At 35.9% G+C, this 22,641-nt stretch overlaps 1 protein-coding gene across 1 annotated transcript in view; it reads right to left on the bottom strand.

Annotated features, from left to right (window-relative positions):
• Positions 1 to 5,281: 5,281 nt before the first annotated feature.
• The window catches only part of Znf804b (zinc finger protein 804B), a 555,475-nt gene continuing 538,115 nt past the window's right edge, over positions 5,282 to 22,641 (bottom strand). Inside the window, exons 3-4 of the mRNA XM_031379978.1 lie at positions 16,144 to 16,274; positions 5,282 to 9,740 (exon numbers count right to left, since the gene is read on the bottom strand). Of these exons, the coding sequence (XP_031235838.1) occupies positions 6,086 to 9,740; positions 16,144 to 16,274 (3,786 nt within the window). The 3' untranslated portion in view covers positions 5,282 to 6,085. The remainder of the gene's footprint in view (positions 9,741 to 16,143; positions 16,275 to 22,641) is intronic.

The raw sequence follows: 22,641 nt of genomic DNA on the forward strand, positions 1-22,641 counted from the left end.
ATTTGGCCTTCCCTTTTAACTAAAACAAAAGGGGGATATGTGGGGAGCGGTGAAGCTGGAGAGGCATTTGCCATGGCAAGATGACACCTACTTCCACTGTCGACTCCTAGTAAACAACTGTTTGCGCATGTGCGTAGAGTGAAAAAGACGCCATGTCATGGCCCATCCTGGGGCGTTATGTAGGGTAATGAGCGAACAGCCAATCATGGGCAGACACGCCACGCTGTGGGCAGACACGCCGCACTGTGGTGTATATAAGCAGTGCGGATTTTGGGCTCCACCCTTTTTCCCTATGGATGAGGACAATAAACGTTGCTGCAGAAGGAACCTAGTGTCCGCGTGTCTTCTTGCTGGCGAGACGACTGCACGGGCTACATTTGTCTACTTAAAACTTTGACTCAGACGTTACAGTAGAGTACACTGTAGAGTTCTGTTCCTACGTATAGAGATGGAATGAGGGAAGAAGAAATAAAAATTCAAAATCATTGTGTTGTATATTAGAGTAAATATTGTTGGACAGGAATGGAAAGGGTGATATTGATGTGGTTCATGAACCAGCACAGCTCACCAGGATGCCACATACCCAACATAATCCCAGCACTTGGAGGCAAAAGCAGGAAGATGCGTAGTCTGATTCTATTTGGAATAAGAAACTGGAAAAAGGAAAAGGAGGAGGAGGAGGAGGTGGAGGAGAAGGAGGAAGATGAGGAGGAGGAGGAGGAGGAGGAGGAGGAGGAGGAGGAGGAGGAGGAGGAGGAGGAAAGAAATAACCATGAAAGGTCAATTCAAGGCATACCTGGTCTTGGCACAAGTAGCACCACACTCTAGCAAATGAGGGTTCATGAAACTCTCTTAAATAAGATAGAGACAAAACACTTAAAATTAATAAATAATTCATGATACATAAGAGGAATCTTGAATTAATTCTTTTAGCATTGGTAATATTTTTATTTCCTAGAGTTGAGTTCTTTTCAGAATTGTTATTGGAAGATAAAATTAATTTTTTGATTAAAATAATTTAAGAATTCACATTAAAATAATTATACATATACTGAAATTCAGCTTATATTGTCAGAGAATATATTCTAAAAACTATACTTTTGTTAGAGCATTAGAAAATATTGGATTACATTTTTAAAGAAAAAGTAAGACAATATCAGCAACAAATATATCTGTAGAATTTTGAAGTGATATTTATTTTGAGTTTGAGGAAACAGATTTATTTGGTAATACTCAAGTGTTAAGAAAAGTCTAAGAAATCCAACCATTTAAATATATACTATAAATATATACAATAACAAATAAAATGTTGAATGCACTATAGTCCAACAGTGTAAAATACAGAATATTTCCACATCATTTTGTACTTAATCTTAATCCTTATATTTTGGGACAACTTTTTGTTATAAATACATGACTAATAATCTTACACCATTAAGCATTTTATTGAAAAACATATTATTGCATTGAACTACAGTCCAAGTAATTTATTGAATAACCTAAAAAAGGCTGCTTTGCATGTACAGTAGTGCAATTTACTTAACCACAGTATAATCAAAATTGCTTTGAACAGAGAATAGGAAAGAAAAGATTGAGTTATACCATATTGACGACCATCACTTAGTTTCATTTATTTTGGGATTCAATAAGGTGAGAACTTGCTGTAAACATCTACACAAACAACTTACATAGCAACTATTAAAAAAAAAAATCTCTCACCCATTAAAGTAAATGACTACTTTGCACAGGATTAGAAATCTTTTCTTGAAGTTGATTGTCTCAATGTATGATTATTTTTTAAAAGAAAACACTGTAATACATTTTTTATTTTCAACAAAGATTTAAATATACAACTTAAGAACAAAGAGTATATTAGGAATACATACAAACAAAAACATGTATATATGCACTCATACATGTTAGTTACATTTTTCCTGATTTCCTGAATTCTGTCTATATGTTTCTACCAATTGACTTGATCTTGCTATATAAGAGAGGTGCTAAGTTGCAAAAATAAGGAATGACTTTGAGAAAGGCATTAAAAAATTGGTTGGAATCGTTTCTTCTTATATATAACTTCAGAGAATGAGAAAGACCCTTTAGCTTATCTCTCTGTTATTGGCGTATTCTAAAACTAATCCATTTGGCCATTGCTCCCATTTTTAATACAGCTTAAACCCCCAAAGTACAACCCTTGTCATCAACTATCCACCTAATAGAAGAAGATATTTTTGCTGGGACAAGTTGATAACCTTTGAAAATCCTCTGACCCACACTTATTGGCAGGAGAACTCATTCTAAAATCCTCATCTTACGGAAGTGGCACTCGTCTGACACATAAAGAGCACACATGCGTTTCCCTGGCTCCTGCATGAATCTGCTCACCTATTGCTTTTTGTTTCTGTTCATCAACAAGAAAATATTCCAATGTAGTTTATCCAATTCAAGGAACCTAATTGAAGCCTCTTCCTTAGTTTTGCCTAGGCAGAGAATAATTAGATAATTATACCACTTAATTAGACTAGCCATATGTACAGATGTGTGAGATGTGGGTCTTTAAATTGTGGTTTAAGGAAGCTGAACCTGACATGTCCATGTTTATTTTGAATTGTTTGACAATCATCCTTAAGAATCATAAGGAATATTATTTTTTTTTTTACAAAAGATGTAGAGTTGTACTGTGGTTTCATACTGTTGTCAATGTTATCCCAGCAATGTCTTAGACAGTAACCTCTGTGAACATCCAGGAGGGTGATTTTATTTATTTCTATCTAGAATCCTGAAATACTTGTTGTATTCCTCTACTCCTGTCTGCAGACCATCTTGATATCTCTACTTACTGTATGGAATGGCTTGAAGAGTAGGATGGGATTGGTTAAAAATTCAATAGGTTTTTAAATTTTTAGAAAATTGCCTTGCTGCTGTCTTTGCTTCTATAGGAAAAAACTTCATTCACAAAGACCTTGCAATGGGATCCTGAGAAATCTAATTGATTAAATATTCTGTTAAATGGGAATCAATTACAGTATTGGTTCTTTTAAAATACATTTCTATTGAGTAGTAGCAGAATCTCCGTTAAGACCTGACAGAGACCATCAAGGGTAGGCACTGTAAAATCCATTGTCTTTGAGAAAGAAATTTCAGATCATTCTGAAAAATATCTACCTACAGCATGAGACAAGGATTCAGATTTTCTTTGTAAATCATTCCCTACAGTCTAATCACTTCTCATATTTCATTATTTATAACATGTGTAAAGGTGAACTTAAAAAGCATATTAGGGGACAGATTTTATAGACCCATTGCATTTTTCACTTGGAAAAAAGTAAAAAAATAAATACTATTCATTTGATAGATCACCATGAACCATGCATGAATTCATTGAGGCCATATGATGGTGGAATGATTCTGAATCTTTAGGGATAAAATATATAGACATATCTGTGTGTTCATGTACACACATATCATCATGTACATACATGTTTTACAATCTTTCTCAACAGTATTTCTCATTAATTTAGTCTTGGTTCTTAAATAGATACCAAGGAAATCCCAATGATGAGGTGTAAAGAGTAAATTCACCAAACACTTACCCATAAATTTACTGTTTTATAGAAATTTACCCAAACCTCTTATCACATAATTTAAAGGATGTGATACTCAAGATTTGATCCATCAGAGTTTGATTTTAATGAGTATAGTCTAGAATTCAAAATACACTTAGAATTCTTACTACTTCAGTTTTTCAAGCATGTGTTCCTCTTAAGGTAATACAGAACTGAAATCCAGCCTGGGTGCTGACTTCATAGATCATGTGGAATGGAGCTTTTAGTTGTACTTTTCCTTTATTTGATACCACACATTATACCTGTTACCTTCAAGTACAAGTTATTTTTGTTTAAGTGGCAATACCTTCTTGCTATTGTATGAGGTGGGATATCCAGTGAACACTTTCATCATTGCTAATGCAGGATGAAGTAGACATTTCCAAACTACCCACTTAAACTGATCTAAGGGACCAGAATCAAAGTGACTGATTTAACCTTCAAACAGTCTAGATTGTCTCCAAGGCAATTTAAAAATTAATGAAGTACTCTGTTTGTTCTGTAATAAGATTTCTAGTGATTGTTTAAAATCACCTTGTCTTGAATTTGTTTTCATCTTTTAAATGTGATCAAGGAATTAATTATCTACAACATATTTTGACTTTTGGGGGGAGGGGCTAAGGTATTATCTACCTAATCAATAATATTTCCATTCATGTTTTTTTAAGGATGATTTATTCCAAATGCACTCATTATAATAGTTACTTTTGTGGAGCTATATGCAAGCTACATTCGAGTATATGCTTTTAAAATTTGTTTTACAAGTTTACTAGGTTTTATTTTAATGCTGTTTGACTATCAATGTCTACCATTCATTTAGTGAAAGAGAGCAAAACTACAAAAGGTACAGCACAATATCAGATATTCTATGTTGTTGAACACCTCAAAATATTATTAAAACAAAAAACCTTAAAATAGAAAAAGAATCATGCAGATATTCAAGCTTATGATTTGGTTTTCTTGATACATAATATGTTAATCAACTGTCATGGATAAAAGAAAATATGCCAAACCATGTGACAAAGTATACCTGGGAGTGTAAATAATTCCTATGTTTTTTGATAAATGTCTTTCTCTCTCTCTCTCTCTCTCCCTCTCTCTCTTTCTCTCTCTTTCTCTCTTTCCCTCTCTCTGTATGTGTATCTCTCTTTTATTCATTTAAAATAGATTAGACTTTGTCAGATCTATATTTCAATATAAGCCCCTATCTAGAAATGTTTGGTGTTACTTTGGTAAGTGCATTTATTCTTTATGTTACTATTTTAAATTTATTTATTTATTTATTTATTTATTTACTACCCTTCTCTTTGTATCTTCAGCAGCAAATGTATCTTTTATACCATGTATGAAAAATCAGCTACTTAAACTTCTCTTTCATTGAGCACATGAGGAATGCTAATATTGACATCTACAAATGGAGGGATGTGAGATAAGTGTTTCACACATCTCAAATGAAATACATGTATTCAGTAAATGTAGCTGCCTTTCTCCAAAGGTGAGTGAAAAGGTTCTTCCTACCCAGAGGCCAAAATTTACAATGTTACCTTATTGTTAGGTATAGGATACATCCTGGTCTATTATTTCACTTTTCAGAAAGCCATAGTTACAGGAGATGTAAATATATATATATATATATATATATATATATATATATATATATATATATATATATATGCATACATATATATAAAGTAAATAAAACTTGAAATTTTTGGTGTTCTTGTAATGTTTAAAGGAGTTATATGTAAGATGTTATTATGGATATTTTATTTCTGAATATTAAACACTAATAGTATCTTTATATGCTTTCTTACATAAAATTTAAACATTCTTAATTCCTAATCCTAGTGGTTTTCACAAGGTTTTCTTGATATGGCTACATATGAAGTGAAGCAAAATGATCTTCCACAGAATTTCTACAATTGTAAAGTTAGTTGTGTAGTTGTTTTCAGCCTTTGCCCATCAGGATATTTCTTAACATCTCTTAGGTCCTATGAGAAATGTGTTAAAAGACAATAGGATTAGTAGCACAGCCAAAATTTAACAATAGGGGTTCTTCTTAATCATTTATTCTTTTTACTGACATTTTAATATTCTTTGAAAAATAAAACTGAAATCCACATTCATTCAGACCTTATTCATCAAACACTTTAAACATATGTTATTTTATGTTCACTTCATAATATTTGTGTTATACCAGAATGTTTCCTCTTACGAGTTTACAGCATTAATTCACAAGTCATCTCAAAGCAGCATTTAATATTCCCCAGCACTTTCTCTTATAAATTAGTTTAATTTGCTCTATTAGTTTGTCAGAAAAAGAAGTTCTTAAAATGGTCCTATTTCAATACTGATAATTCAGTTTATACTTATTAATTAGTTACATTTGGAATTGGCACCATAATTTTACATGTTTTAATAACAAGAGAGACGATGTTACTGTATTGGCTTCCAAGTAGCCACAATTGGTGTAATAACTATCAGTTCAAGTGTACTGCCATATTTAAGGCCTCATTCACACTATTTAACTGTTGCATCTGGCTGGAGCATGAGTGATGGTAAAGATCTTGACCTTGTAGCACTGGTTGGATTAAAGGGTTCAAGTGGAAAATAGAAGTGGTGGCTGGGTTTAAATGAGGACCAAACAATGTGGGAATAAATGCTGCAGAAGGCAGGGGCTGAAATGTCATAGGTGATGGGTGGAAGGGAGCAGCCGTGACTAAATGTAGAGGATGACCCAGGAAAGTAGGGTGTCCAGGGATAACGGTTGGAGCAATGGTTGAGAATGAAATAGGAGTAAAATGTGGCTGGGTCAGAGAATGGAGATGAGCTATAGGGAGGGGACTGCCGTGAGAACTTATGGAAGCAGAAACAGCAAAATGCTGTAGAAATGTGTGGTGGATGGTGGTGATGGATGTGTGCTGGTGGACTGGAACTGTCTGCACAGCTGAGGGAGGAGAGAAGGCAGTGGGCCCTGCAGCAGGCAACACTCGGAGATGCTTTGACAGGAGCTGCTTCTGCATATGCTGCTGGGCTTGCAGCTGGAGGAGCTTGTACTTATCTATTTCATCAGGAGAAAATGTTATGGGCTGTTGAATTAAAGGGGGTGACAGAGATTTATGACACACTTCTAATTCATCTTCCATTTTGTCATGCTTCTGCACATCTCTGTCATAGTAAGAGTTTATATTCTCCTCTACATGATTTACAGACATGCTTACATCCTCTACGTCTAGATTTATCTGGTCCTCTTTGGTCTCTGTTGAATCAGTTACACCGGTATATCTATTAGATGGAAAAGCACCAAGGAAATCATTTGGTACTGGATCACAGCTTTGAAAACAAGGATGAACTTCACTAATTGAAGATTTAGATTTCTCTTTTGTTGTCTGGTTGTTTTTTCTGCTTAAAGACTGAGAGATGGTCACTGAACCATTTATGCCTTTGGAAAGATAGTTATCACATTCAGTGTCTGTCAAAATAGTCTCATTATCTTTTTGTGAATTTTTGACTTTGTCATTGTCAGAAGTATTATGAACCTTGTTACCATAATCATTTTGTCTTTTGCCTATGTGTTGTTTCTTCTTTGAAAAAGACAATGCTGTTCTGCTATAATGTAGTGGTCCAGGTTGTGTTGTGCATTGAATTTGTGAATGAGTCTGCGATTCTTTTAAACAACTGTTTGAGATCTCAAACTTTGTTGACTGCTTCTGACACTTCTTGGCTTTCACTCTTTCCAAAAGACCCTTGGCAGTCAGGGATGGCCCTTCTCTACCTGGAATATTTGACTGTGTAGTTTCTGAAGGGCCACCTGTACAGCTCCTTAGAAGGTAGTTGGCAGTGGTAGAGTTACATTGTCTGCACTTAACTTTTCCCACATCACCAATGTGAAGGCTGGCTAAAGATTTTTGGCTTCTGTTGTTTTTATTTAAGCCATAAGCTCTCTGTCTCAAATAAGATCTCAATTTGCTGTGCTGAGGTTCCTGACCATTTAAGGTTTTTCCACAACTGCCATCATCTGAAACCCGAGAGCCAGAATCACAATGGAAAATTCTTGGGGGTTTGGGCTCTGCAAATTGTTGATTTTTACCCAGTTTATACCTTTCTCTGCAGTGGCAGTCTCTGTGTTTTGATCGTTTTTTAGTTTTAAGTGAATTTGATAGTTTACCATTCCTGTCTCTCTGTGTTTCTGACTGAGTACAGTTACTGCTTAGAGGCACGTCAGACATGTCGAGGCAATTGTGCTTTCTGTGTTTCCACATGTGCCTTTCAACCAAGTCACATTCTCTTTTACAAAAGCAGAGCAAATGACTGCTGTTACTCCCCTTTGACCTATGACTTGTACACATGTTTCTCCAGCTGGACAAGTTTCTAGAAGATTCATCTAGAATCACGTTTCTGGGATGGCCCCTCAGAGGTGACACTGGAGAATATCTCTCATAACTTGGTTTCCCACTTGGAGAAGCTCTTCTGGCCATGCTGAGGTTGCGGCTATTTGAGCTTACACCTGTATCCTTTCCATATTCACTGTGATCCCCTGATGTATAAGGACTAAAATTCCAGGTACATTGGTTTTCTTCTTCAAACTCTGACTGTGGACTACAGGGATTTAGCTTACGGTTTTTAGTCCTTGCAATGTGAGGAGAGAAAGACAAGCCCTGTAAAACATTCTTGTGAACTGTCCTTTTGCAACTTTGCCAGTGGATGTTTGACGGTTCCATCAATTCAATATCATCATCATTATTGTTTCCTAAACTATCCTTTAGAGAGAGATTAAGGTAAGCAGGCACTTCAGGACTTTTCATTTCCAAGTCTCTTAGACTAGCATGTTCACTTACACTAGAGTCAGAATCATTATAGGCCATACTGTATTTTCTCTGAAAATTTTCCCACTCTGGGTTAGTTACAATCATCTTTGGTTTCAGAGATTGATTATCTCTGGTCAATTTTTCTTGTTCTTTAGTTAAATCTGAGACGTGGCTCCCTGGTTTTGTCCTCATTTCTAAAGCCTTCTTCTCCAATTCTGTTTGTGCGTTCTCTGAATTACACTCATCTTTTGTGTTTCGAGACAGTTTGAAATCAAAATATAAAGGATTACAGCCATAAGATATGCAAGGTTCTGTTCTGGTAAAGAAGAGAAGTTCTGTAGGCCACTGTAGAGTGGTGTGACCATCCCTGCTCTGTACATGGAGGAAAGGCAATGGTTTGGATTTCAGATCATGTGGACAATCTTCTCTACAAAGTCTTTGCACATTTTTGCTAACTTTTTCTGCTTTGTCTGAAGACTTTGCTCTGGCCTCCATTCTGGAATTAGGAATTCGATGTGCTTGAATCTTCTGTTCACTTGGTCCTGAAGGCAAAAACTCATCCAGACATTCACACCACCTACTATCACTGTGCTTGTGAATTTTTAGTGGACTGGAGGATTCATTCGCTTGGCATGGGTGACTAATAAAGTTTTCTGAAGTATCCTTCAATGCATTTCTAATTTCTTTCTCTCTGCTGGAAAGAGTACACTCTCTCTCTGAAACATGGAAGTGAGACTTAGAGAAAGCCACATGAATGCCTGCTGAATCTTTCAGTCTCCCATGAATAGATTCGTGTTTGCTTTGTGAAATTTTAGAGTTCACCAAGAAGGTGTTGTTTAAAACACCCTCCAGGTGGCTTGATGAAAGGACACCTTCTTCCTTAGTAAGGTCTGCATCGTCATTTGCAAACCTGCAACACTTGCAGTTTTCCACTGTTTGTTTGACTTTACAGGTGGGTGACTTGTTACAATCATGCATATCATCTGTGTTCTCGCTGAAAACTGAGGCAGAGGATTCTAATTTTAGATAGGCTTTTTTTGAAAATGAAAATGAAACTCCTGTCCTGTGGCTTGCATTGGTGAGGTCTGAAGATGTTTGTGTTATCATATTCCCAAACAAGTGCCGCCTATCTGATTGTACCTGTTGTCGGTTCGGCATGGCTGATCGATGCTTATCCATGGCACTTCTGGGCACATTCTTTCCCTTGAGAAGGGCACTTTTCATGCAGGATACTTTTCTGCCATTCTTAACTGGGAAAATTCCCTGCTGGAGCTGCTTTTCCATCGCTATCCTTGGGGTTTTGTATGCTGGTCCATTTCCAGAAACACTGTAAATAGGGTAAATATTTAAATGAGTGGGACATTAGCATTGGAATCAAATCTATATGCAAACAACATTCCATAGTATTTCTACACTGAGGTGTTTTAATATTCATTGGTGAACAATATTTTCTACAAAGTGACTATTTTATCATGCATGTACAAGTCAGTATAACTGCTATAGAGTGGATACTTCTGAAATGCTCTGTTTAATTCTGTTATTTAGAAATTTAAAAAGCAGTAACAAACTATCATATGGTAAAGCTGCAAAACAAAATAAAATAGTTAATTTACATCACAATACATTCCTTAGGACCTATGATTCTTTGAAATTCAGATTTACCATGTTTCATAGTCTTACAACCAGCATATTCATATTAGGTAAGAAATTGAAATTTGCAAAGTGTAAAAGTAGTTGTAAATTTATTTTTCAGCACCTTTAGTATTCAAGATTCACTCCTTCAAAAGCCTCATCAGTTTACTTCTGTTGAAACAGGGTAGTTAGTCATTCTTGTCAACAGCTAATGACCACAGCATAAACAGCTGAAGAGTTCAGATAGTATCTGTAGTCCAGGGACTTTACAATAGTCTCTTGCTTCTTACCTCCAAAACAACTTTCTGCCAACTGTGCATGCTTTGTCTTTTGAGGGTTTTTCAAGATTATTTATTTGGCTAAGGATCATTAAGGATTAAAGCAGAAAGCAGAAAATAAACACACACAGACAGAAATGTTTATATTAAAATTAGTCTTTTCACACCTTATCTTTTCACAGTCTTCCTTATACCGTGATGCTGATGCTGACTCTGGAAAGATGATGCTGCAGCATCAGTTTTCCAAGTGCTTATTTGAAATGCCATTGTTATCTTTTCCATGTGCCTGGAGGCATATTTAACTTTTGTTTTCTACTTTATATTTCATTATTACTTATCTTTTGTTTCTTGGCTATAAATATTAAAACCTATATCTTTAAAACATATTCCTTAAATTCTGAAGGACTAACTGTATTCTCAATACCTATCCTTATAGCCACACACAAGTGTGTGGGGCAGTGTTGGGCAGTGGTGCTCAGATAATTTAAACTCAATAGAGAATTTGGCTTTGAGCCCTGGAACCCCTTGGGGGCAATTTCTGCTTGCAGGGGGCAGAAGGAGCTTGACCATAACTCCTAAGTCTTTGGTTCCTGTTTCAGTCACAACCCCTCACAACTGCCCTCGCAGGAGATGTGTGCTCTATCAGCAGACAATTCCCTAAGCTCCCAGCATTCTAGTTGGATCCTATCCCCAGTCATCTGAACACAGAGCAGCCAGGCATGCCATACTCCATACAATGAAAGGGGCGATTTGCCCCCTCCTCTCTCCCTTCTCTCTCCTCTCCTCTCTCCTCTCCTCTCCCCTTCCCTCCCCTCCCTTCCCCTCCCTCCCCTCCCCTCCCCTCTCCTCTCCTTCTCTCTCTGTCTCTGTCTCTCTGTCTCTCTGTCTGTCTCTCTCTCTTGCTCGCTCGCTCTCGCTCTTTGTCTCCTCTCTGCTCTCCTCCTATTGCTCTCTCTCTCCTCTTTTGCTCTCTTGCTTTCTTCCTCTCCTTTCTCTCTCTCTCTCCTTCCTCTCCTTTTCTTCTCTCTACTTGACCAGCCTATTTTCTCTTTCCTACAATAAGGGAGAGAAAGAACTGGGCCTCAGCAGCAGGCCCCGCTTTGGTACAACAAAAGTATAGCTTTCAATCCTCCTCAACAGATGGATACTATTTCAGAAGTCCACATGTGAGCAAACTGACGATCATGAGTGACTATGGGGTACTATCTCAACCTGATATATCTACAATAAGACTCCTGCACACAGGGAAAATTAGAGTAGGGTATAGAGCTGGAGGATCAGGGAAAAGCAGGAGGATCAGGAACTCGCTGTGATAGTGTCTTCTAGACACTATAGAAAAACTGGAGTCACAAAATCTTAGCAATATGGATGCATAAATTAGAACTGTATAATGACACCAGTTGACATGCCAACACAAATGAAGAAAAGTCCATAGGACTCCATGTCTAGATGAAGAGATACAGGTAAACAAAGGCTTCTGAAAAGAGGAGAATCAGTTTTCTGAAAGGAAAAATCCCCTGACATGTTGTCTAACTCCAAGTCATTAGCTCTACAACACAAGTACACAGGAATAACACTTAATGGATTAAATATGTGTAACAGTACTCTGCCACTTGTAGTCATTTTTGTAGTTAATGGGTAATTTTTGCTATTCAAATTTTATTTTGCTGACAGTGTTTATTTTTTACAGTGTTACAATCTGTTATTTTTCTCTGCCCTTATAAATTTTAAATTACAAATGATAATTTTAGCCATTGTTTTATTACACAATTAGCTGAAACTATCTGTTCTTTGGAACGAACGGGTAAAGCTTGACAATGATAGTGTATCCCAATGTTGTGGAGAAATCAAATTTAGGAATTTTAGAAAACAATGACTATTCCTTGATTGTTGCATAATGAGAACTACTTTTTTCCACTCTCATAACAATTTTCTTTTTTTAATAATCTCACCATGCTTTTCAAAAAGGGTACCTTAGTCATATTTATTATCACTCATGGAAGAAGTATTTAAACACAATATGTAGGCTACTGAATGCTATTTCAGCCCAAAGAAAACAACGAAATACATGTATTGAAGTACATGTATTAGTGGAGCTTGGACACAGAAGGCCCAGGAGCCACTACAACACAGCTGAATTTTGTCTTGGTGACAAGGAAGTACCTTTCCACATGTGTGCCACTTTTTGGATTAAGCAGTAAGTATGCTAACTAATTAAAAAATTTGCTTCTTCTGGAAAAATCAATCAATTTCTTGTCATTGGTATTAAACTCAAGAATAAGTACTGAAATTTTAATGGGAGAACATTAGCATTTTTTCTTCCAGATTGCAAAATCCATGAATATTTTAGTATTTCTAAATTATGTTTCATTCAATTTTAAAATAGTTATTTTGAAGATGTAAATATGTGTGTGTAGGTGGGTGTTCAAGGACACATCTTGGGATATCAAATATATATATGTATATATGTATATATATATATGCAAGTACTATAAAATTGTTATGATAAAGCTCATTGACACATTCAACACAACACATAATTTTCTCAGTGTGTTTGTATCTGTATTAAAGATACTTTAAAATCCTCCATCTTAGCAAATTTCAGATACAGAATGTAATAACTATTATTAAGCTTAGACTTTAAGCTCTACATCCCAAGAACTTATATAAGAATGTGTGTTGACCTCCCATGACCCCCTTTTCCTAGTCTTGAGCAGAAAACACTCACCCTTCTCTAAGTTTTTACTGTTTACACATTTGTTTTTTCATTATCTTCTTTGGAACTACCTTTAGTTTCTATGATTTGGAAATAATTATACCCATTTGTAATACCTAGAAAGACAATGACTAAAGAGTTAACCATTTAACTTATACTATTGTGTTTTACATCCCACTACTGCCCTCAAATCCTGAAGCAAAGTAATATGGTAAATACACAAGCTGTTTCCTATGGGGAAAGGCATATCTTTCAAATAGATACAAAGAGACATACCAACATAGAATGGTTTTGTTGTGTTGTATTCTGAATTTTATATGTGGAACTTCTGTTCTCAGAATCAACATCACTAACATTTCTAAAATTTTGCAAAATTTATACCATACTTAAATATTTACATATTTATGTTCTGAAAGTGAGTACCTCTGGATTCAATAAATGCTTTTATTGGAGACCTTGTATGAGTGAACCCATCCAAAAGAAGATCAAAGCTGGTTGCCTAATATGAAACTCATCTCTGGTTTTCTTCAAATATTTGTTAATCACTTGGATTCAAATATTCTCAGCACCACTAACTGAACTTTTCTCTATGAAAAAATAATATTATTTGGCTCATTCTAAGTGGACATTGTCAATTTCTACAGCACTAAGTGTAAGATACTGGAAGTCAGATGTTAATATGTAGGACAAGATATATCACAGAAAAAAAAATGCAAAAGGCTCATGAAAGGCCTTCATAGCATGGCCTGACTTGCCAGGTTCTTTGAAAAATATAAGGGAAATGGACAAAGCACAAGTTGTCTAGGAAAGGAGGCATTGCACTTTCAACAGTCATTTTGATTTTAATTTTTATGCATCAATCCTGCTGAAACAAAGAAAATATTTTATAACTCTAAGTCTTGTCTATTAGGGCATGAGGCTGTGTAAGCAAATAGAGCATTTGGCGACTAATAGCAAGGAAGATGTAATGTTCATGATTTGAAATTCTGTATTTAGAGGACTGAACATTTTTCTTTTCTGTAACAGTGGGGAGTGCTATGGCCTAGAGAGTGGCTATATTTTAGTTTGTTTGGTACATAAGGTTTGCTGATGGATACACTAACTTAACAGAGCAGACATTTTAATCTAGACAACCTTACCGGGCAACCCCAGAAACTTAGAAATTTAACCACAGGAACATCATCATTACTATCCTTCCCATTGTTCTCTGAGAAAATCATGCCTCACTGCCACCTCACAAAAATTCCTCTGATCCTTTCTGATTATTCCATTGTGGGGAAGAAGAAATGTGAATGTGTAGTAAAGACAAGAAAAACAATGCTTATGAGGGTAACTCCGATTTGCTGAGGAACATGGTAGTTCTAGTCTGGCCTGTGAAGACCTTTATTTAGAATGTCTTTCTTTCCCATTCACTAGTATTTGATTTACTGGATCCTGTAACTAATCATGCAGGAACTGAAATGTGAGTTCCATGATTTCTTAAATGCTGCATTAATGAACACAGGGATTTGTGTTCTAAGTTCTGTTTCGGTAGGTCTGATTTGTTATTTATCTATTACTGTGTTTGAATGACATGAGTCCTTTTAGTACCCCATATCCTTCTCTGATTGTGTGGATCCTCCCAAGATAAGTCTCTTTACATTAACTTCATTTCTATATACTTCTAGTATAATACCTTTAATCCTCCTTTATCTTACATTTTAAAATCTTTTAATATTGTTTATATATCTGATGTTAATTAATGTATTCTAAACACATTATACATGTAAATATTATAAAATGATCACTATTTCATTAATTATTAACCAAATTTGTAAATATTTTCTAATCATCAATTTTGGAGTCTAATATTTTATGGTAGTATAACTAAACCATTCACTTTTGATATTGCACATTGAGTTCCATTTAAGCAAAAACAATTTAAATTCTGGCAGCGCTACAAATTCCACAATTCACCAGGTTGCTGTCAACCACATTAATTAGCTATGTTACTATTATGCATTATGATTCATATTAACACAATTCACAATCTGCAATGTTAATTGTATTCCAGGTAACAACTTTGAATCATTCACTGGCTGCAAGCTTTTTTTAAACTGTCATTTTTCAGTTACAAGTATGTATTAATGTAATAAGTGTTATGGTATAATTATCAATTAAAATGACATTGTGCAGTAAATTTAACCACATTAATTATATTTTGTTTGTCTGCCAGACAATGATAGCGTCATTTATTCTAGAGTTAAGTGGGTACAAGGGAATGTATAGGACATGTATTATCCACCCCAAAGGTGTATTGTTATTTACAGTTTTAAAGCTATCATTGTAGATACCTGAGACAAAATAGTGTTTGCAAGACATAACAGTACAGTTTCATATGCTAATACATAGAAGTTGGAACTACACACACAGTATTTGCCAAAGATCAAGCCAGTCGAATTCCCAGTATAGATTGGGGAGCTGATCATGACTTGTCTCTCCTTTCTAGGGAGCTATTGTCAACTGATGGGTGCAGGGATCAGAAGAGTTAGTTTTCTTCAAGGATGTGAGTCCTATGTACATATCCATCCTTGTTTCAGTAGATGAGAAGATGGTTCAACACATGCACAAGCAGTCAGCACTAAATAGTAAGTATTTAACTACAGATGTGTACATATAGAGGGGACATATGAAGCTGGTGAGGAAAAGTGGTAGGAGACAGAGGAATTGGAGGGGAAGGAATGGAGGTTGGAATTACAATATAAGTACTACAATATAAATATATGCATGTACAAATATTAAATATTTTAAAGTTATCTTTATAAAACAAATTACTGAGGACTTATGTCAAAACAAATTAAGCTAGAACAGATGCAGCTTATTGGAATTGTTTCCTGGATCACTTCATTAAGCAGGGTAATAAGTTAACAGCATTGGGAAAAAAAGTGAAATGACAAAGTTATTAATTTACGAACCATTAACAACTAAAACTTTTCCTTCAAGCAATTTTGTTGATTAGTCTTAATTTTAATTGTTGCAGAGAACAAAATAAATTCATTATTGAAATTTCTCAGGAGACGGGAGGGAGATGCATTCTGGACCATCCGCGCCCCTCTGTATCTTACCATTCAGACTGTTGCCGCAGCTCAGCCAGCTGATGGAGTCGCTTAAGTGCTTTTTCTTGTTTCTTCTCATCTTTCCATGATTTGGAAGCTACATTTCGAGCAAATTCTCGATGCTTTAATTCTTTCAGTCTCTGTATAAAAGAATAAAATGGGAAGAGTACTATAAATAAGTAAAAATACTTTCTGACTACAAGAGTTTTAAACATTGTCCTGAAAGCAAAGGTATCTTTTGGGACATGGAGAGGAAAAGCATTTCTACCACTGTTTTTCTCTACTCCAGGATAAATTTAGCAGTTAATGCAGTAAGTTGCTCCTCAAAGCTTGTCAAAGTTAACCTCAGTGTGCTGCAAAAATAGGACCCAGCCCTTGGTTGAGACACTCCAGACACATAGCTGAATCATTTGTGTGTCTGGGAAAATGGAATTCATGTGGAATCTGCAAAGAGGGAAGAGCAAAGCTTTTACTTTTCTAAGCCTACCTACACTAGTCTCTCTCCATAAAGAAAATGCTGATTAAATTAAATGAGGCAAATGAACTTCTGTCACTAAATTGCTTCTATTACCAACTACTAGTTCTAAGGAAGATTTTAATTCTTTTTTTTTTAGTTGGAGATATATACTAAATTAAGAGCATAATGCAAACAATAAATAATATAGAATTTAAACACAGTATAGTGGCTTGGCTTTTCTTCATTTGAATTAACCTGATTCTTTTTTAATGACTTTTCTCTAAAACAAGTGGTTTACATCCAGATTAGATGCTTCTCATTACAAGATTAAATCTCTCCTGTAGAAACTGACACATAGAACACCTATCAATATTAAATGAGCTGAAAAGTAGACACTATCAAATGAGCACTTGGGGCTTAATGATGAATTGAGAGTGTACTTGAAGGTAGCCACTTTTGACCCACATAAGATAATAAACATTCCAAAATCTGTGTCCATTTTAAAATTTTCATATCAAGTATAAAGATCTTCCTGTGGTGACGCAAAAACTTCAAGCTACCATTGATCTGGCAGCAGAATATTCCCTATAAATAAAGGAAGGACCAAAGCCTTTTATTATCATTAGTTTTATTTTTGAAAGACATGTAGTCATGTGAGACAGTGTCCAAGTAACCATATTTAAATTGAATATCTGAAAGAGGTAGACTAGCCTTTCTGAAGGAGAGTAGTTTGAGTACGGAAAACAAAAGGGGAACAGAACTGGTGACATGCACAGAGCATATGAAGAAGAATCAATCTTGATTCAATTTTTGTAAATACTTTGGATATTTAAAAAAAGCTCCAAGAATTAAGAGTATATATATGTATATATACATATTATATATATTAAGAAGGAACTGCAAGGACAAAAGAGAAGAGCATGAGAAAAAGGACATCCCAATTGACAGGCCCAAATTGGAATCCAGCTCAAGGGGAGGCCTGAGGCCCTGAAACTATTACTGATACTGTGGTGTGCTTGCAGACAGGAGCCTAGCATGGCTGCCCTCTGAGAGGCCTAACAAAAAACTGAAAGTGTCAGATGCAGATACTAGCAACCAGCCAATGGACAGAACCCAGGGGCCCCTGTGATTGAATTAGGGAAAGGCTAGAAGAAACTGAGGAGGAAGGTGACCCCATGGGAAGACCAGCGGTCTCAACTGACCTGGAACCCCAAGATTTCTCAGACATTTAATCACCAACCAGGTAGGCAGCATACACCAGCTGATATGAGGTCCCAACATAGATACAGCAGAGGACTGCTTGGTTCAGACTCAGTGAGAGAAGATGAACCTAACCCTTGAGAGACTTGAGGCTACAGTGAGTGGGGAGGTCTGGTAAGGTGGGGGTGGGGGTTAGGGACATCATGTTGGAGACAGGAAGGGGAGGAAGTATGGGATGAGGAGCAATCATGGGGTGGGGCAGACCTGGAGGCTGATGAAGTCTGGACTATAAAAAAGGATTAAAGAGTAAATATATATATATATATATATATATCAAAAAAGAAAAGAAAGAATACTACAACAAAGATCACTAGTTCCAAAGTGTAGCTAAATGTCAGGTTTGTGATGATCATGAATGAGTTGATAGTCTTGGTCAGTCAGAAGTAGAAAATGACTTTTATAATCTTGCCATTCCTAGTGTTTATACCTCCTCTACTCTACTTGCTCTATACTCTGGTTATGCTGAAGACTTGGCTTATAAGAAAGCGCTCTTGGAAATGTTCTTGCTTCCTTTAAGAGGACATAGAGCATTCACTTCAACTGTGGTGAACTGAGAAGTTGGCTATTTTTAATGTAGATGAGTGTTTTACTCTTGGTTAATAAATGTAACAAAATTACTCCATATTTACTTAATATTTCATACTTCCAATACATAAAACTTGTGTAATTGAGAAAGTTGATTTATTGATATTTCATCTCTCATAATTGCAATATTTGAAAATTTGGTGTTGACTTGTTTCCTTTATTAGTTCCAAAATTCTGGGAAAATTCCATTTTTTTTTTTTTTTTGGTTTTTTGAAATGGGGTTTCTCTGTGTAGTCCTGGCTGTCCTGGAACTCACTCTGTAGACCAGGCTGGCCTTGAACTCAGAAATCCACCTGCCTCTGCCTCCCAAGTAATGGGATTAAAGGCATGTGCCACCAATGCCCGGCAAAAATTCCATTTTGTAAATAGAGAAATAATTATATTTCCAGTCAGTCTTATTTTTTTCTGTAAAAAAGTACTGTAAGTGATTTACTCTTATGGAGCCAAGTCTTCACTATAACCCTAGATTATAAACCACATGGAATCTGAGGATGTATAAGTATCAGGAATCTTATAAGTATCTTGATCTTATAAACTTCCTTTTCTGCTTCTGACTAATCAAGACTATCAATTTATTTGTGGTCACAACCCTCATGTTTAGCTGCACTTGCAACAAGTGATCTTTTAGGTTGTAGGATTTTTATTTTTCTCTTCTGAAAAAGAATTGTACAAATCGATTCCTTTCCCTTCCACAAAGACATATAAGTGAACCGGTATTATTTATAAGAAAATTAGCTCTGATGAGTACTGCATTGGATCTGCCTAATACACAGTAAAATCAAGGAATAAAAGGATAAAAGGAATAAAAGGCTGATTACAAGCTACTTAGATGAGTTCCCAAAATAATGAGTGTAAGAAGAGGGCTAACAAACATTCAAGACCATTTGAAAAAGTCCAGAGAAAACCACTGTAGAAACTTACTAAAACAAGTACACATTATGTATTTAAAAAGGTTTAAGTGGAGTTACTCCATAGTGGGGTATGGAAACAGTGCTCTCAAGTGTCACCCACACATTACAAAATAAAAAGTGCAATGGCAGGACTGAGTTACCTGTTTGACAGTTGTTAGCAAGGCTCCATATAGTCTTTATATTAGAGTCTATTTCCATTGATATTAGCTACCCTCTAGAATTCAACAGGAAAACTCTACTGCTGAGGATACCACAACTTGAGTCATAGATTATGGAGAAATAAAGCTGGTACTGACATAGTTTCATTCCTACTGGCAAACATTCTTAGTTCTGAAAGGTGATATGCATACTACAGGAGAAGAAGAATAAACATGGATCTTATCCTGCTTTGAAATCTTTGAGCTACAGGAATGATTGGCATGGCAAGACATGCCCACTGATGCAAGATGTGACAAATGTTATAGAAATAAATGCTTTCTGACTGAATTTAAGGTTAGTGCTAAACATGGAATCCATGCAGACCACCTTTACTGGGGCAAAGAACCTGTATGGCTTGATATATTACAGGCCCTAGGAAAAATTAGTCTACCAATGATCATAGTATTAAACTCCCTCTTAATGATGTATTGATATACCTATAAACTAGCTCACTTCTCAGCCCCCATTGAAGAATCTCTTTTTTTTGTAGTAGATGGTCATTAGCACAGAGATACCCATGTCTACTCAAGGTGCAGAAAATAGAGATACCCATGTCTACTCAAGGTGCAGAAAATAAATTGTAGAGTAGAGGGAACATTTACATCACAACCAACCTGCAAGGGTCAGGGCTCATCACACAGATGGGCAAAAAGTATTATAAGAGCCAGAAGCAGAAGCTGATTACAACTACAGAGTTTTGTGGACAAATAAGAATTCACAGAAGTTTGATAAAACACCCAAGACCTAGACAAGCTTACGTTAGATAAAATACAAGCATGGAGGTATGAGGTAGACATGAAGTTCCAGCTCTAGCCAAAGCTATTGAAAATTAATAGGTACTGGAAAGGGAGAATCAGTTTACTTTAAAAGTGATTCCTAATACGTAGACTGTGTTCTTATGGAAGGCCCCAACACCAAAAATATTGGTAAATTATAAATTGCACTTTGTCACTTTTTTTTTATTGAAGAGGAAATTAAGTCGGATGGGTAGAAAGGGGATGGAGTTTAATACAATAAAAACATTGTAGTATGAAACTGTCAAAGATTAATAACAATGTTATTAAAAAAGAATGCAATGAATGGGCTTTAGAATTTCAAGGAAATGTAAAGATAAAGATCTACATCAAAGAAATTATCTTTTGGTAAATGTAAAATATGTACATATTTAGACATGCAAAATGGGAATAACTCATTACCAGCAGATATAAATAAGAAATGGTAGCAGGTAGCATGAAGTAAAAATGAAATTAATATAAGAAATGTGTATATCAAAGAACAAAATAAAGAAACTGTAGTGATGCATGATATTCCTGTGATTTTTTTTTACACTGCTAGATGTTTTGAGGTTTGCAGAAAATATATAAATAAAACAAATAGCAGTGGCCTTAAACCTGGTTGAGGGGAGAAGGGTGAAATACCAATGTACTGTTAAAATATTCTTTGTTACAAAGCAATATGTTACCAATCAAGAGAAGACTGGTAAGTTAAAGAAATGCAATATTAATTAAACAGCAATTAATAAATTAATAAACTGAAATTGTTTTTATGCAATGGACCAAAAAAAGATAAAAGGAAATGATTAGATTTATTTAATTGAAAGGAAGAAAGAAAAAATACTAAAAAGCAGAGTAAAATGAATGAGACAATTGTAAAAGAAATTGCAAGATAGCAGGAATTCAAACGTATTAGCAACAAATTAAGCAACCTAAACAGCAAAAAGAAAATGAGTAGAATATCAATTAAAAAGTGAGCTCTAATATAAAAGTAGAATAATATTCATTCATAAAGAGAATGACATTTCAGCCACACAAATGAAGATATCTGTTCAATGGGAAATAAACCTGGCAAACAATGGCAAAATCTGTTCAATTTCAACCATATGTGGAATTAAAAATAGTTAGTGCCCTAGAAGTTGAGTATGGAATGGTGTTTACCAGAGTCTGGGAAGTATTTGTGTGGTAGTTTGATGCTACAACATGTAATAAGGACACATGCTCCACCATGTTCATAGCAGCCTTATTTATAATAGCCAGAAACTGGAAACAACCCAGATGTTCCTCAACAGAGGAATGGATACAGAAATTGTGGTACATCTACACAATGGAGTACTACTCAGCTTTTAAAAACAATGAATTTATAAAATTCTTAGGGAAATGGATGGATCTGGAGAATATCCTCCTGAGTTTGGTAAGCCAATCATGAAAGAACGCACATGGTATGCTTTCTCTGATAAATGGTTATTAGCCCAGAAGTTCAGAATACAGGAAGAACAACCCACAAACCACAAGAAACTCAAGCAAAATGTGGACATTTAATTCCTTCTTAAAAGGGGGAACAAAATATCCACAGAAGGATTTGCAGAAACTAACTGTGGAGCAGAGACTGAAGGAAGGGCAAGCCAGCCTAAATATAGCTATCCCCTGAGAGGCTCTGACAGTACCTGACTAATACAGATATAGAGGCTCACAGCCTTCCATTGAACTGAGTACAGGGTCCCCAGTGAAGGAGTGAGAGAAAGGACCAATGGAGCTGAGGGGTTTGCAGCCCCTTAGGACGAACAACAATATGAACTAACTAGTACCCTCAGAACTCCCAGGGATTCAACCACCAACCAAGGACTATACATGCTGAGACTGATTGTTTTGGCAGCATGTGTATAGTAGAGGGTTAAAGTCTATCATCAATGGGAGGAGAGGCCCTTGGCCCTGTGAAGGTTCTGTGCCCCAGTGTAGGGGAATGCCAGGGCCAATAAGTGAGAGAGGGTAGGGTGGCAGGCATGGGGAGGGGGGAGGAAATAGGGGCTTGTTCTTGTTGTTTTTGTTTGTTTGTTTGTTTTTAGGAGGGGAAACTGGGAAAGGAGAAATCATATGGCATGTAAATAAAGAAAATATTTAATAAAAATATGACCCCCATAGTTTTATATGTTTGATGCCTTAGTCATCAGGGAGTGGCTCTACTTAGAAGGATTAGCCATTGGGACCCTGTAGTAGGTAGGATCTTATTGGTGGAAGAGTGTCACTGGAATCTGGAATGCAGCTTTAAGGCTTCAAATGTTCAACCAAGTCCTCTGTCTCTGTTCTGTCTCTCTGTCTCTCT

This window comes from Mastomys coucha, unplaced genomic scaffold (assembly GCF_008632895.1).
Source record: "Mastomys coucha isolate ucsf_1 unplaced genomic scaffold, UCSF_Mcou_1 pScaffold19, whole genome shotgun sequence".
In the NCBI taxonomy this organism is placed as follows: domain Eukaryota; kingdom Metazoa; phylum Chordata; class Mammalia; order Rodentia; family Muridae; genus Mastomys; species Mastomys coucha.